The 15,693-nt window shown below is 35.1% G+C and overlaps 1 protein-coding gene and 1 pseudogene across 2 annotated transcripts in view; one reads left to right on the top strand and one right to left on the bottom strand.

Annotated features, from left to right (window-relative positions):
- Window positions 1-15,693, bottom strand: part of ORC4 (origin recognition complex subunit 4) — an 88,564-nt gene that overhangs the window by 21,602 nt on the left and 51,269 nt on the right. For both annotated transcript variants that reach the window (XM_025261710.3, XM_025261720.3), the window contains exons 5-8: window positions 11,167-11,242; window positions 10,547-10,632; window positions 7,079-7,127; window positions 5,037-5,188 (exon numbers count right to left, since the gene is read on the bottom strand). In XM_025261710.3, the coding sequence (XP_025117495.1) occupies window positions 5,037-5,188; window positions 7,079-7,127; window positions 10,547-10,632; window positions 11,167-11,242 (363 nt within the window). The remainder of the gene's footprint in view (window positions 1-5,036; window positions 5,189-7,078; window positions 7,128-10,546; window positions 10,633-11,166; window positions 11,243-15,693) is intronic.
- LOC112583097 lies at window positions 4,246-4,423 on the top strand (annotated as a pseudogene).

The following is a 15,693-nucleotide window of genomic DNA, read 5'->3' as shown; positions in this document are numbered from 1 at the left end:
TGGCCAGATAGCATCACCGACTCAACAGACACGAATTTGAGCAAACTCTGGGAGATAGTGGAAGCAAAAGACTGAAGCAAAAGGAGAACGGGACAGCAGAGGATGAGATGGCCAGATAGCATCACTGACTCAACAGACATGAATTTGAGCAAATTCTGGGAGATAGCAGAGGACAGGGAAGCCTGGGATGCTGCAGTCCATGGGGCTGCAATGTGTCAGGCACAACTTAACAATAAAACGACAACAAAAGAATTTAGAGGTGAACACTAACCGATATTTTTATGGTAGACAGTAATGACAGAAGTTGGTAATGTGGGGATCGAGGAAATAGTGAAAATAAATGATGCCACAGGGAAGAGGTTATTTGTTAGCAAAATCACTACTCCATCAATCCTTCTGCTCTTTCCCTCTAAAAATGGACACCTAGATGGACTTGAATCACACAGTTGGAGAGTTACACAGCTGGAAAATTTAACATACAGAATAAAAAACAGCCTTTACTAAGGAGCCACAAACCCTTTATTTGGGCCCTCGTTGGGACGACAGCATCTGCCATTGCCACTTCCATCTAAAGGAAGAGCTTTTAGCAAGACGGAACAGCCTTCCTTAACGACTGTGTTATATTGCTATTTTTCAGAAAGAAGAATAAAGATACGTGGAGAACCCACCAGATTTAGTCTGAGAGAGGCTTATTATGAAAGCATACATCGAAAGCTCTAAAGTACTGGGGAAGGAGGACATAGAAAGCTACTCTTTAGAGACTGTTCATGTTCTCAAGGCAAGAATACTGAAGTACTTTGCCATTCCCTTCTCCAGTGGACCACATTCTGTCAGACCTCTCCACCATGACTCGCCCGTCTTGGGTGGCCCCACATGGCATGGCTTAGTTTCACTGAGTTAGACAAGGCTGTGGTCCATGTGATCAAATGAACAGTATGAAAAGTATGAAACATGAACAGTATGAAAAGGCAAAAGATAGGACACTGAAAGAAGAATTCCCCAGGTCGGTAGGTGCCCAATATGCTACTGGAGATGAGTGGAGAAATAACTCCAGAAAGACTGAAGAGACGGAGCCAAAGCAAAAACACCACCCAGGTGTGGATGGGACTTGCGATAGAAGAAAGGTCAGATGCTGTAAAGAGCAATATTGCATAGGAACCTGGAATGTTAGGTCCATGAATCAAGGCAAATTGGAAATGATCAAACAGGTGACGGCAAGAGTGATTATCAACATTCCAGGAAGCAGCGAACTAAGATGGACTGGAATGAGTGAATTTAACTCAGATGACCATTATATCTACTACTGCGGGCAGGAATCCCTCAGAAGAAATGGAGTAGCCATCATAGTCAACAAAAGAATCCAAAATGCAGTACTTGGATGCAATCTCAAAAACAACAGAATAATCTCTGTTTGTTTCCAAGGCAAACCATTCAATATCATGGTAAACCAAGTCTGTGCCCCGACTAGTAACGTTGAAAAAGCTGAATTTGAATGGTTCTATGAAGACCTACAAGACCTTCTAGAACTAACACCCAAAAAAGATGTCCTTTTCATCACAGGGGACTGGAATGCAAAAGTAGGAAGTGAGAAACACCTGGAGTAACAGGCAAATTTGGCCTTGGAATACAGAATGAAGCAGGGAAAAGGCTAATAGAGTTTTGCCAAAAGAACACACTGGCCATCGCAAACACCCTCTTCCAAAAACACAAGAGAAGATGCTACACATGGACATCACCAGATGGTCAACACCAAACACAGACTGATTATATTCTTTGCAGCCAAAGATGGAGAAGCTCTATACAGTCAGCAAAAACAAGACCAGGAGCTGACTATGGCTCAGCTTGTAAACTCCTTATTGCCAAATTCAGACTTAAATTGAGGAAAAGTGGGGAAAACCACTAGACCATTCAGGTATGACCTAAATCAAATCCCTTATGACTATACAGTGGAAGTGAGAAATAGATTTAAGGGACTAGATCTGATAGACAGAGTGCCTAATGAACTGTGGACAGAGGTTCGTGACATTGTACAGGAGACAGGGATCAAGACCATCCCCAAGAAAAAAAAATGCAAAAAAGCAAAATGGCTGTGTGAGGAGGCCTTACAAATAGCTGTGAAAAGAAGAGAAGCGAAAAGCAAAGGAGAAAAGGAAAGATATACCCATGTGAATGCAGAGTTCCAAAGGAAAGCAAGGAGAGATAAGAAAGTGTTCCTCAGTGATCAATGCAAAGAAATAGAGGGAAAACAACAGAATGGGAAAGACTAGAGATCTCTTCAAGAAAATCAGATACCAAGGGAACATTTCATGCAAAGATAGGCTCAATAAAGGACAGAAATGGTATGGACCTAACAGAAGCAGAAGATACTAAGAAGAGGTGGCAAGAATACACAGAAGAACTGTACAAAAAAGATCTTCACAACCAAGATAATCATGATGGTGGGATCACTCAACTAGAGCCAGACATCCTGGAATGTGAAGTCAAGTGGGCTTTAGGAAGCATCACTAGGATCAAAGCTAGTGGAGGTGATGGAATTCCAATTGAGCTATTTCACTTCGTAAAGGATGATGCTATGAAAGTGCTACACTCAATACACCAGCAAATGTGGAAAACTCAGCAGTGGCCACAGGACTGGAAAAGGTCAGTTTTGATTTCAATCCCAAAGAAAGGCAATGCCAAAGAATGCTCAGACTACCGCACAATTGCACTCATCTCACATGCTAGTAAAGTAATGCTACAAATTCTCCAAGCCAGGCTTCAACAGTATGTGAACCTTGAACTTCCAGATGTTCAAGATGGTTTTAGAAAAGGCAGAGGAACCAGAGATCAAATTGCCAGAATCCACTGGATCAACACAAAAGCAAGGCAGTTCCAGAAAAACATCTACTTCTGCTTTATTGACTATGCCAAAGCCTTTGACTGTGCGGATCACAATAAACTGTGGAAAATTCTGAAAGAGATGGGAATACCAGACCACGTGACCTGCCTCTTGAGAAACCTGTATGCAGGTCAACAGTTAGAACTGGATATGGAACAACAGACTGGTTCCAAATAGGAAAAGGAGCACATCAAGGCTGCATATTGTCACCCTGCTTATTAAATTTCTATGCAGAGTACATCATGAGAAATGATGGGCTGGAGGAAGCACAAGCTGGAATCAAGATTGCTGGGAGAAATATTAATAACCTCAGATATGCAGATGACACCACCCTTATGGCAGAAAGTGAGAAGAACTAAAGAGTCTCTTGATGAAAGTCAAAGAGGAGAGTGAAAAAGTTGGCTTAAAGCTTCACATTCAGAAAATTAAGATCATGGCAGCTGGTCCCATTACTTCTGGCAAATAGATGGGGAAACAGTGGAAACAGTGCTGACTTTATTTTTTTGGACTCCAAAATCACTGCAGATGGTGACTGTAGCCATGAAATTAAAAGACGCTTACTTCTTGGAAGGAAAGCTATGACCAACCTAGACAGCATATTAAAAAGCAGAGACATTACTTTGCCAACAAGTTTCGTCTAGTCAAGGGTATGGTTTTTCCAGTAGTCATGTATGGATGTGAGAGTTGGACTATAAAGAAAGCTGAGCGCCGAAGAATTGATGCTTTTGCACTGTGGTGTTGGAGAAGATTCTTGAGGGTTCCTTGTACCACAAGGAGATCAACCAGTCCATCCTAAAGCAGATCAGTCCTGGGCGTTCATTGGAAGGACTGCTGTTGAAGCTGAAACTCCAATATTTGGCCACCTGATGCAAAGAGCTGACTCATTTGAAAAGACCCTGATGCTGGGAAAGATTGAGGGCAGGAGGAGAAGGGGATGACAGAGGACGGGATGGTTGGATGGCATGACCAACTCAATGGATGTGGGCTTGGGTAAACTCTGGCAGTTGGTGATGGACAGGGAGGCCTGGCGTGCTGCAGTTCATGGGGTTGCACAGAGTCGGACACGACTGAGCGACTGAACTGAACTTTAGAGAAATAGTACTAGCAGGACTGTTGAAAGATGACTTAGTAAAGAGCTTCCCATTTCTAAAAAAGAGTAGTAGCTGTAGTAAAGGAAAATAAGTACAAGGGCCTGGCATAAGTTTGCTAAAAATGAAGGGAAAAAAAGGATAAAAATTATGAATGCATGGCAGCCATAGTGTTAGTATTAAGATGACTCATATTAGTATTAAGATGACTCTTAAATACCAGTTTTACCTGAATTCAATAAGACAGTTCATATAAGGAGAGTAAAAGAAGGTAAACACAATGCTTTTTGGCCTTTTGCCTAGTAGTATATGTTCTTGTCAGCTTAGTATCTGATACATATTCTGAGGACAATGAATTAAATGTATTTCTGGAACTAGGAGATGGAAAGGGAGCTTGCTCCATCCACTCCACCCATCGATCTGGTACTGCAGTACTTTCACGAATGGTACACCCACTTCCAGGGAAAATTTTAAAAAAGAGAGAGAGTAAACACAAACAGACCTACATAAACTGTCTGAAGGTTTAACATGCATGGAGTCTTCACAAAGTAATGTGATAGTTACATTAAGACTTCAATTAAAATCATTCTAAAAATCTCCCAAGGAGCAAAGACGCTAGTGACTACTATGATAATATGATGGAAATAATCCCTTCCATTTCAAGAGATGTATACCTACAAAGTTGGGTTAGTATCATTTTGAGCTGATTCCAAGCACTTTTAAAATATGGAAAGAATCTTAAATATAAAAAGTATGAGAAACCATTAGCAATTTTTATAAAATGGTGGTGACGTTAATTTTCCCTTTATTTACTAATGTAGAATTACATAATATTTTTAAGCAAAATCTCACATCATATTTTTTATTCAGTAATCTGAGTGAAATGGAGGGAGGTATTAGCCTACAAGCATGTGTGATAAATGTTTCCTCATTTCCTTTGAGTTAAAAAGTGGCATAAAGGTGCCAAACCCTAATGAAATACATTAGTGAGCTACATAGTAACTAAGTCAGTTATTAAGCTTTAATTTTCTAAACATTATAATCAATTATTTTTAAATAGAAAGACTTACCAATCTGCATGTAAGACCAATAATTACTACTGGAGTCTGTGCAGACTGAGAAATGTCAAGAAGGTTATAGAGGAGTGTTTGATTTTTATGATGAGCAAAAAGATCAAATTCATCTAATATGAAGATCACTGGGCAACTACTAGTCCGGTCACCTAAGAGAAAATAAGAGTTTTATACTAATAAGCAGTCATATCAAACTTTCTTTAACTTCCAAACTATTTAGTACATTTCATTTTCTAAAACTCAATCCAAGAAAAGTACACTGTTAACCTACTTTCAGTAGGGCACTTACCAATGCATGTACAATTATTCAACAAAAAATTATTCAAAAGACAAAATAGCTCCTATTGCCCTCAAGTACTTCAGTCTAATTACCAGACTTTTAAGTCTAATTACCAGACTTCTAGTAGCTTTATTGATGAAAAGTTAAGAAAATCATTTAAATGACTGAAGACTGTTTCTTAAATTATGTAAATAATTCTTCTATCATCAGAAAATAGACAAAGATTTTTTAACCTACATAGACCAAAATACTTTGGGTTTAAATATAAAAGTACATAAAATTATTACTTCAAAACAGACTCACTTTTAGTTAGAAATGCAAAGTAAGTCTTCCCCTGGAAACAATTTTTATAAACAATGGTAACACTATGAAGTTTAACCAAAGCTACTGTAACTCCTACTAATGATAATTTCAACATTTCAAAAAATAGGGAAAACTTTCACATGACTCTGGATTCATTTTTCTCAGTACAATGGAAAGTGCAATAGAACAAGCACTATTTCCTTAAGGTCAAAGGCTTTATATCCACATAAACAAGTGAAAAAAAACATGGTAATAAACAGGTTAATTAATAATTCTTTTAATTATTAATATTATCAGATATTATAGTTTGGATAATACTATCTAAAAGATAATAATGTGGTTTTAATGTCTTTTAGGTTAATGTATTGGAGAAGGCAATGGTACTGGAGTGGGTGCCATTGCCTTCTCCAGTACATTAACCTAAAAGACATTAAAACCACAGGGACCACTCAGAAGTCTAGACACAGACCTACATAAGGTAGAAATTTCATTTTGGTATATTCAAGCCATCTCCACTTTCCACCTTTCCAAAACAAATTTCAGCTAAATTATGAATTATAAGTGTACGTACTGGATGAAAATATAAGTGTATGTCTTTAAAGTGTGAAGAAGAGAAAACTTTTGATTATGTAAATAATTTAAAACTTCTATTCATCAGAAAAGTCCAAACCAAAATTAAGAAAAAAACAAGTGCAAGAATTCTCAGTTAAGTATGAGGTAAACCACCAAAATAAAGCAAAGAACAGGAAAAACACAAATCAGGAAATATCTATGGCCAATTAAAATTTGATATGAACATCATGAGTACCCAAATTAGTAAAATTAAAACTGAAAATTTTTTTCTATTAAAAAAGCAAACAAAAAAAACAATTAATTGTTTGAGGTTCTGAAAAAAAAAGTACTTTAAAATATGTTTAGAAAATGGATCTTCTAGGATAATTTGGTAATTAATATTTATGCTTTTAAATGTGAAATCTTTAACCCAGTATTCTACTCATTGAAATTTACCCCAAGAAATCTGGATGATCAGTTAAGCATTTCTTCCTAATTATACAAAATCAGGAATAAAAGTTGATAGCTGGTGATTAATCAGTTATAATTTATTATGTTACAATTTTAAAATAGCTTATATTTTAAAAATGAGATACATGAGAACCATAAAAATGATCATGCACTCAATATTTACAGACAGGGAAAGATGCTTACAACATATTATGAGTAAGTGAAAAGATGTACATTTCACAATAAAATAGAAAACATTTCATTCTTATAAAAATTATACTAATGATATACTATAGGTGAATAAAGATATGAAATAAAATGTTAATTGGAATAATCATTATTAATAGGGATTTCAGTGGTCATTATTTCTTTTTTATATTTTTTTTTATAAAGCATATGATCAAGGGAAAAATAAAGCTAAACTATTGATACTGTTAAATAAGCTAGTATTTACCTTTTTTTAAAGCTTCCAGAAGAAATGAAAGGTTTTCAGCAAAGCTACCCTGAATAACAAAAAAAGACACCATGACTAGAAGTTTATTGAAATAAAGAATAAAGGAGGGCTATATGACTCCAGACACTGTATAAATAGTTTTATGTAGTTTTCTAGTAAATGAAAGTCATTGGCCAGATTCTGAGCTCCATCTCTTGTATGCTTACAATCTAAAACTTTAATATAACAGTAGAGATGGCATAACACTGAAAATGGGATCATGCCATGTTCAAAATTTTATATTTTCTGGATAAAATCTGTAAAAATTTAATCAAAGGTAGTTTTTAAGAGTTGCTATACTCTAAACACAATCAGAGAAAAAAAGAAATTCACTGTACTTTTATCTTCAAATGTGTCAGTCTGTTGCGAGTCTCAAACCCATACCACTAAAAAAATGACCATGAATTTGAATGAGATCCCAAAGGAAAAGGAAGAAGAAACCTGCCTCAAACATTAGACAATACAACAGTGTTTCTCTACTGAAGAGCAGATTATATAATTTGTATATATCATATCAAATTTGGCTGTCTTTACTTGGAGAAGGAAATGGCAACCCACTCCAGTATTCTTGCCTGGAGAATCCCATGGACGGAAGAGCCTGGGGGGCTACAGTCCACCAGGTCGCAAAGAGTCGGACACGGCTGAGCGACTTCACTTTCACTTGGAACACAGTCAATACATTTTTGGGTACAATTTAAATATTCTGGATAGAAACTAATAGAGTAGCAGATGCATTATCCAGATGTTCCAGCTTGTGGATAAAGGCCTTGTTAAAATATTTTTTCACTGAAGTCCTTAATTTTTACTTCATTCAAATTTTTTTTCCTTTTTTTTTTTTTTTTTTCCCAAATTTCTTAATTTAAAGAAACAGTCAACTTTAAACTTGAGGCGATGTAAAGGACAAAAGATACCCACTTGTTTGTTTCCCAGTTGAGAGATCTGACATAAAATAACATAATATGTTTTAAAGAGCTTCTACACATTTTGTGATGATTACATGCTGTCAAGAAATATTATTTCCAAAGTAGGTAGGGCAAGAGGTATTTACCATAATGTAAACAAAAGCTCAGATAAACTGTTGGAAAATCAGTGGTCAAAGTTACTCAAAAACTGCTTATCTTTTGGTATTTTTATATATATATATTTAAATTTATTTATTTTTAGCTGTAGTGGGTCTTTGTTGCTGCATGCAGGCTTTCTCTAGTTGCAAAGAGCGGGGACTACTCTTATTTTTGTGGCTTCTCTGGTTGCAGAGCATGAGCTCTGTCTAGAACGTGGGCTCCACAGTTGTGGCACACAGGCTTAGCTGCCCCACAGTATGTGGAATCCTCCTGGACCCAGGGTTGAACCTGTGTTCTGTGCATTGGTAGGCAGATTCTTACCACTGGATTACCAGGGAAGGCTTATTTCTTTAAAAGACTATTACACTTTACAATAAGTATATACTTAGGTAAATTCATATGTACATATTATAAGAATTTACTTATGTAAGTATATATTTATATATACACATACATATACATATGTGTGTGTCTATAAAGGTATATACAAATTTGCTCTAAATACACAAAACAGAAAGGCTCTGGGGTTAAATGATTTAGATTCTTAATGTCCAGCCTTTGTTATTTTATGACTTTAGACACACTAATTATGTCTCTTTGCCTCCAGGTGCCTAATTGATATAATATAGGAGTTAAACAAATAATCTGTATGTGTGAGGGTTATGATATCAATAGTAATGACTAGGATGCTAAGTAGCTGTGCCATGAATTATTTCATACAATCCAATACAAACAGCAATATTTAGGAAAGTTAGAAACACAAATCTACATCAAGTGGAAACCAAAAGCCGAACAGATTCTATGTAACAGTAACTCTGCTTTGCCAAGGAGTCCGCTGTCTTTTACACTGCATTCTGGACACAGAGAAGACAAAAGATTTCAGAAGAACATTTGAACTTGCACTTCAAAAACCTGTAGGTAATGGAAGGTAACACAGCACTGGCTCAACTTTTCATAGATGATTTTTCATTAACTGGAGGACAACTGCTTTACGTTGTTGTCTTAGTTTTCTGCTGTATAATGACATGATTCAGCTGTAAGTATAAATATTAATATATCTCCTCCTTCTTGAGCCTCCCTTTCATTCTTGCCCATCATCACAGAGCACCCAGCTGAGCTCCATTATACAGCAGTTTCCCACTAGCTATGTATTTTACACATAGTTCAACTTTACTTATAGTTAATTTTTAAAGAATAAAATTACTAGATGTTAGGTGGCTCACAGTTTAGAGAAGCACCACTGTATCATCACCAGTGACCAGAAAATGAATCTGAAATGTATACAACCCACTTCAATTGCATTAAGCTGAGGAGTCACTTCATGATGAAAATTACCTCAGCTTCAGGTTAAATTAATCATGTTTCCCTTGAACCTACTAAATCAAGTTGATAGGTAAAATGTTTAATACAAGTTTCAAAACATTTCTAATCAGTTAAATTATTTATGTTTACTGCCCTGAGATCCCAAGGAACAATAATGATGTGGGTAACTTTCTGAGAACATTTTAATAGTAAAATATAACTGACATTTGCACAGTATCTTAGCATCCAATTTAAAAAATAAATAAAAATAATTATGTTTAACACTTCTTTTCATCTTTAGAATAAATGCGTGAAGTGTAAGAAGACAATGCCAATGTAACTGGTGAGGGATCTGTAATTCATAGATACTTATTAGACACGATATACAGGTAGTCAATAGTTATAGTCAATAGTTAAAAATCTACCATTTGTAGCTTCAAATTCAGTACATTTTCTACTACTCTCATGCTATCCAAGTCTCTTAAGACTAGAAATAGACTAATAGAGTGTTAATATTTTTAAAAGCAGATTAATCTATCTCCAAGGGTAGAGAATCAGAATATTTTTCTTACAAACAAAGAAACAACTCATTTAATATTTAAACAAATCTTGATTTCTTAAACTATTTTATAACTAATATGAAAAGTGAAAGTGAAAGCCACTCAGGCATGTCTGACTCTTTGCGACCTCATGGACTGTAGCCTGCCAATCTCCTCTGTCCATGGGATTTTTCAGGCAAGAATACTGGAGTGGGTTGCCATTCCCTTCTCCAGGGAATTTTTCTGACCCAGGAAGTGAACCTGGGTCTCCTGCACTACAGGCAGATTCTTTACTGTCTGAGCCACCGAGGAAGCCCTAATATAACCAATAAAATCTATTTAATAAAGTCTAAACTTAAAAGATTTGATGAATAAATACATCCTACACATTGTACATTCTTATGGTAAGAATCTTGTATATTTTAGAATCTCTGAACCGTTCCTACTCTTCCAAAATATAAACAGGTCCATGCTATACAAACTTTACTTTGAATCCTATTTAATAAAATAATGAAAATGATACTTACAAAAACTTTATCTCCAACTACATTTTCCAGATTTAACTGTCTTGTGATTTCCTTTAGGGCAATTTTATCATTGATCTGCAGCAGTCCTGAAATAAAACCCATTTAAAAGTAGGTCATAAAAATGAAATAAGTATTTGATACAATGCAGATTATTTTCTAGTCAAGTAAGTTTTTTAATGCTTAAAAAAATTTAACTAGAAAGAAAAAGCCAAAAATTTTTATTTACATTCTTTCCTTTTTAAAATTTAATAGTGAAAACATTAAATAGACTCAAAGAACCATCTTCCTTGGAATTAATGTTATTTAAAAAAAGGATAAGAACACATGTACACCCATGGCTGATTCATGTCAATATTGTAGTAATTAGCCTCCAATTAAAATAAATAAATAATAAAAAAAGAAAATCAATACAAAAAAGAGACCTAATGTGCCTTTATTAATAATTTTTTAAATTTCTAAAAATATTGTGCATAGTGTGCTAAAGTAAAAGTCTGTTAAAGATTTCGTTTTTAAAATATAGTTATTAATGCAGATTTTAAATATATGAGTAAATTTAGTCTCATAATGTAAAAAGCTCATATGCTTACATCATTCCAATGGCAAAATGAGAACATACTTACCATTTAAGTGAACTTGTAATATGTTTTCATTCACTCCTTCTATTTCCATTAGTTCTTTCAAAGCATGGTTTATTAACTAAATAATATTAAAAAGTTTATGAAATATTTAATAACAAGTAAAAGATGATAAGCCCATATTCTTTTTTAAACTATTAGTAATAGGAACAGAATATTAATAGCTGTCATTGAAAATTAACAATTAAATTTGTTCTCTACAGACAGAAAGTTCAACTAGAACTTCTAATGTCTGATTTAGTAAGATGTCAGAACCAGGACTGATGCCACATTCTCTCAATCAGCTACCCAAACTTCTGATAAATGTTTAGAAATAACCCTTAAGTTTTCAAAGGAAATACTTCTTTGCAGTAGAAGTCATAAAAAACTACAGGTATTTAAGAACTTTAAGTCTCAGTCAGTTCATTACATGTCTACAGTACTGACTCTACAAAATTATTACTGAAATCAGTTAAAAGCTATTGAAAAGAAGTACCAGAACAATACTAAATGACTGCAAAATATCTATCCTCAATACATTAATTTCTGTGAAATACTGTGAGCTACTTTGCATGTTACCTTGAAATGAAAATCAAAAAAGAAATACAAAGAGATTAAGCTAAATATGAGATGTTGCCTTTGTTAGTTGTTAAGTAAGCAGAGAAAGCCCTTGTTAAAAATTATTACTACTAGCAATATACTTCAAATATAAAGTGTGTGCATGCTAAGTTGCTTCAGTTGTGTCCGACTCTTTGCATCTCCAAGGACAGTAGCCTGCCAGGCTCCTCTGTCCATGGAATTTTCCAGGCAGGAATACTGAGATGGGTTGCCATTTCGTTCTCCAGGGGATCTTCCTGACTCAGGGATCGAACTCATGTCTCATGTCTCCTGCACTGGCAGGTGGGTTCTTTACCACTAGCATCATCTGGGAAGCCCAAAATATAATAGTAATTGCTACTAAAAATACCCAGAAAGTGTTAAACCATCTTAAACTGTTCAATTATAAAGCTTCACATTTTTATAATTAGTTTTCCATGCCACATAGTTAACATTCTTTATATTTTTGATTTGTGACATCTTATCACTCATACTGCACTATCATATGTATCTCTTCATATTAATACTACATATATTCTCTGAAATTTGAAAATAAATAGACTTAAGAAAAAACAAGAAGATTTTAAAAAGGAAGAGTGATGGATTATTCTTCCTAATATGAAAATAGAAGCACAAGGGTACTATCACAAAATATATAGCTCAAGAAATTAGGCTATGTATACAACAGAAGTGGCATCAAACTTATTGAGGACAAAAAGGATTATGTCACAAAGTCATTGAGACAACTGGTAAACTATTTTGAAAAACAAAATACTACTTGTATTTGCAGTATTTTATCTCTATTTGTCATTGCAATATCTGTGTGCAACAAACAACAAAAAAAGCAAAACCCCTCATTTCAAATCATCAGGTTTCACAACAGGATATCAAACATATTTAAAGCAGATGGTACTCCACCTCAGATCACAGGTAAACTAAGTCCTTTAAAAATAAAAAAGAAAGACAACCGCAAATGTCAACTGTCATACTATGAGTAAAAGCCCAGCAGAGAAAAGTTACATTCTTAGAGAAAACTGTCAGAAGATGAGGTGGTACTTTTGTCTTTGGATCAAGTCAGATCCTATCACCAGAGTTAGTCCCCAACTGATACTAACTTGCTTCTCAAAATATAGCCTGTATGGCATTTTCTTAGCAATCTGCTATGTTCTTGCAACCTACTTCTTGATATTTTACTTACATAGTATTTATATTTCCCTGGTTCTGATTTTATGTTTAAAATCACTTTAGGTTTGATAAACTGTTCAAAACCATTTCAAATTATTTGCAGAATGTAACAGGGTCAATAATAATACCTTCATTTTACATATGTAAGGGGAGAGTTATAACAGGTTTATAGCCTTCTTTCCACTAAATTTACTTTAACATCAAGTTACTATGATTTGCATGAATTAGCTCACAACTTTTTCGTGAGGTGTGTGTGTGGTCTGAAATGATCATTTAAATATATTAGCAAGCATGTCTTCAAATAATAATTTTAGTTCCACTCTGCTAAGTCACTTCAGTCGTGTCCGACTCTGTGCGACCCCATAGATGGCAGCTCACCAGGCTCCCCCGTCCCTGGGGTTCTCCAGGCAAGAACACTGGAGTGGATTGCCCTTTCCTTCTCCAATGCATGAAAGTGAAAAGTGAAAGTGAAGTCACTCAGTCGTGTCTGACCCTCAGTGACCCCATGGACTGCAGCGTTCCAGCCTCCTCCATCCATGCGATTTTCCAGGCAAGAGTACTGGAGTGGGGTGCCATTGCCTTCTCCGTAGTTCCACTCTGGATATTGCTAAAATTTACTGTGTAATTAGCTAGGTTAACAATCATAACTCAGATTTTTTTTGCCCCCAAGGAGATAATGTCATCTTTTCAATATTTTATACTATATTATATACTAAAAAAACCTTAGTTGGTTATGTTACATTAACCAGCATAATCAATTTGGATACCCCATTTCCACATTCTTTGTAGCTAAAAATTAATGTTACAGATATACTCGTATAGCTTGCTTTGAATTGCCAGCATCCAGAGGTTTTTATGCTTTTATTACTATTCCCAAATACTTTCAGGGACACAATATTCAACAAAATGCAACCAGAAGAAACAAACTAGAAGAAACTTTAACCATCTAGCAAGTCTAATTTCTATGTAGAAGAGTATTTTCTGGACTTAAATCTCTTATTTGGAACCATATCTATTTTTAAAATAAAATGTTTGAAATACAACAAACCACAGAATTTGTTATCTTTACCACTTAACTGAAGATTTTCAATTTTTGTATTTTAGACAGTTTGGCTAAAGGGTAGTATTTTTAATATACTGCAATCTTATTTTTTAAGTTTAAATTTCTATAATTATACATGATTATACTAAGCTATGAAGGCAATGGCACTCCACTCCAGTACTCTTGCCTGAACAATCCCATGGATGGAGGAGCCTGGTGGGCTGCAGTCCACGGGGTTGCTAACAGTCGGACACAACTGAGCAACTTCACTTTCACTTTTCACTTTCATGCATTGGAGAAGGAAATGGCAACCCACTCCAGTGTTCTTGCCTGGAGAATCCCAGGGACCGGGGAGCCTGGTTGGCTGCCGTCTATGGGGTCGCACAGAGTCGGACACGACTGAAGCAAATTAGCAGCAGCAGTAGCAGCAGCAGCATGATATATATAATTATACTAGTTATATGATATAATAATACTCTTACCTAAGAATAACCTATTTTATATCTCAGGACATGCCCACACACAAAAAATCATAAAAGTGAGGAGTTAAACAATGCTTCTCAGCTTTCTGAGCTCTCAATATTGGAATGCAGTAGGAATAAACTAAATTATACCATAATGGAATACGATGTATGGGTTTTACCATACTTCAGTTAAGTCACATTAGATAAATTATTTCAAAGCACCAGAACATGGTGTTGTACCCATAGACTTGTAGAATCCTTAATGTAAACAATGGACTTTTATTAGCAATGTTTCAATATAGCTTCATTAATTTTAACAAATGTACCACAGTAAGGCAAGATGTTAATGACAGGGAAAACTGTGCCGGGGTGAGTGTGTGTATGAGCGTGTGTCTGTGAGAGAGAGACTACGTGGGAACTTGGTACTATCTGTTTACTTTTTCTGTAACAAATATATCTATTTTAGCCAATTTACTAATGAAATGGAGTATACAGGTTTAATTTGTATTTACTTATACATTTTTGTAAGCGTTCACTAGCTCTATGTCCTTTTTTGTAAACTTTCTGTATGCCTTAAGAGACAAACTTCCAAGATGAAAGTTCAGAATAAATTAAGTCATTAGCTGTTCAAATTATACTTCTGGCTTGACACTTTGATGCATGAATCACTGAGATTCAACTTCTCTGTTGTAGGTCATTTTACTTCAAGATGCACACTGTATGATGGAATAACAGTGTATAATACAGTGTATAATGTACTAATTTCTTAGACCTCATTTTCTCCTATACTGATACAAGAATATCACTATAGAGCTCTTTGAAGAATTAAAGTATCATGTAAAAATGTTATTAAAACATAATATATAATGTGTTTTCCAAAAACAATAATTAAAACTGGAAAAAAAGGAAAATCATCCTTTTACTAAAGAAAGACCTAAATTCACATCAAGAGGGTTTGCAGAGTTACAGTTTTTATGACCTACACTTTGATATAACCTGTGAAACTTTCACACTGCTAAGAAACAGCAATTCTACAAGCATCTAGGCAAGGAAAAATCACATATAAACTCAAACAAGTTAGCTTTGGTGGTCATCAGTGAGGTTCACCATACTTCTGGTTAACCTCCCTTTCTAGGTATCTAGTAAAAATGCACTGCCCTGCTGTCTTGAAACTAGGTGTGACCATGTGACTCACTCTGGTCAGATAAGTGTCAGATGTGCTCTGTAGCACCTCTGGGTAGGAAC

Source organism: Bubalus bubalis, chromosome 2 (genome assembly GCF_019923935.1).
Source record: "Bubalus bubalis isolate 160015118507 breed Murrah chromosome 2, NDDB_SH_1, whole genome shotgun sequence".
Taxonomy (NCBI): Eukaryota; Metazoa; Chordata; class Mammalia; order Artiodactyla; family Bovidae; genus Bubalus; species Bubalus bubalis.
The sequence above is the reverse complement of the archived record's forward strand: the minus strand, read 5'-3'. Positions and strand labels throughout refer to the sequence as shown.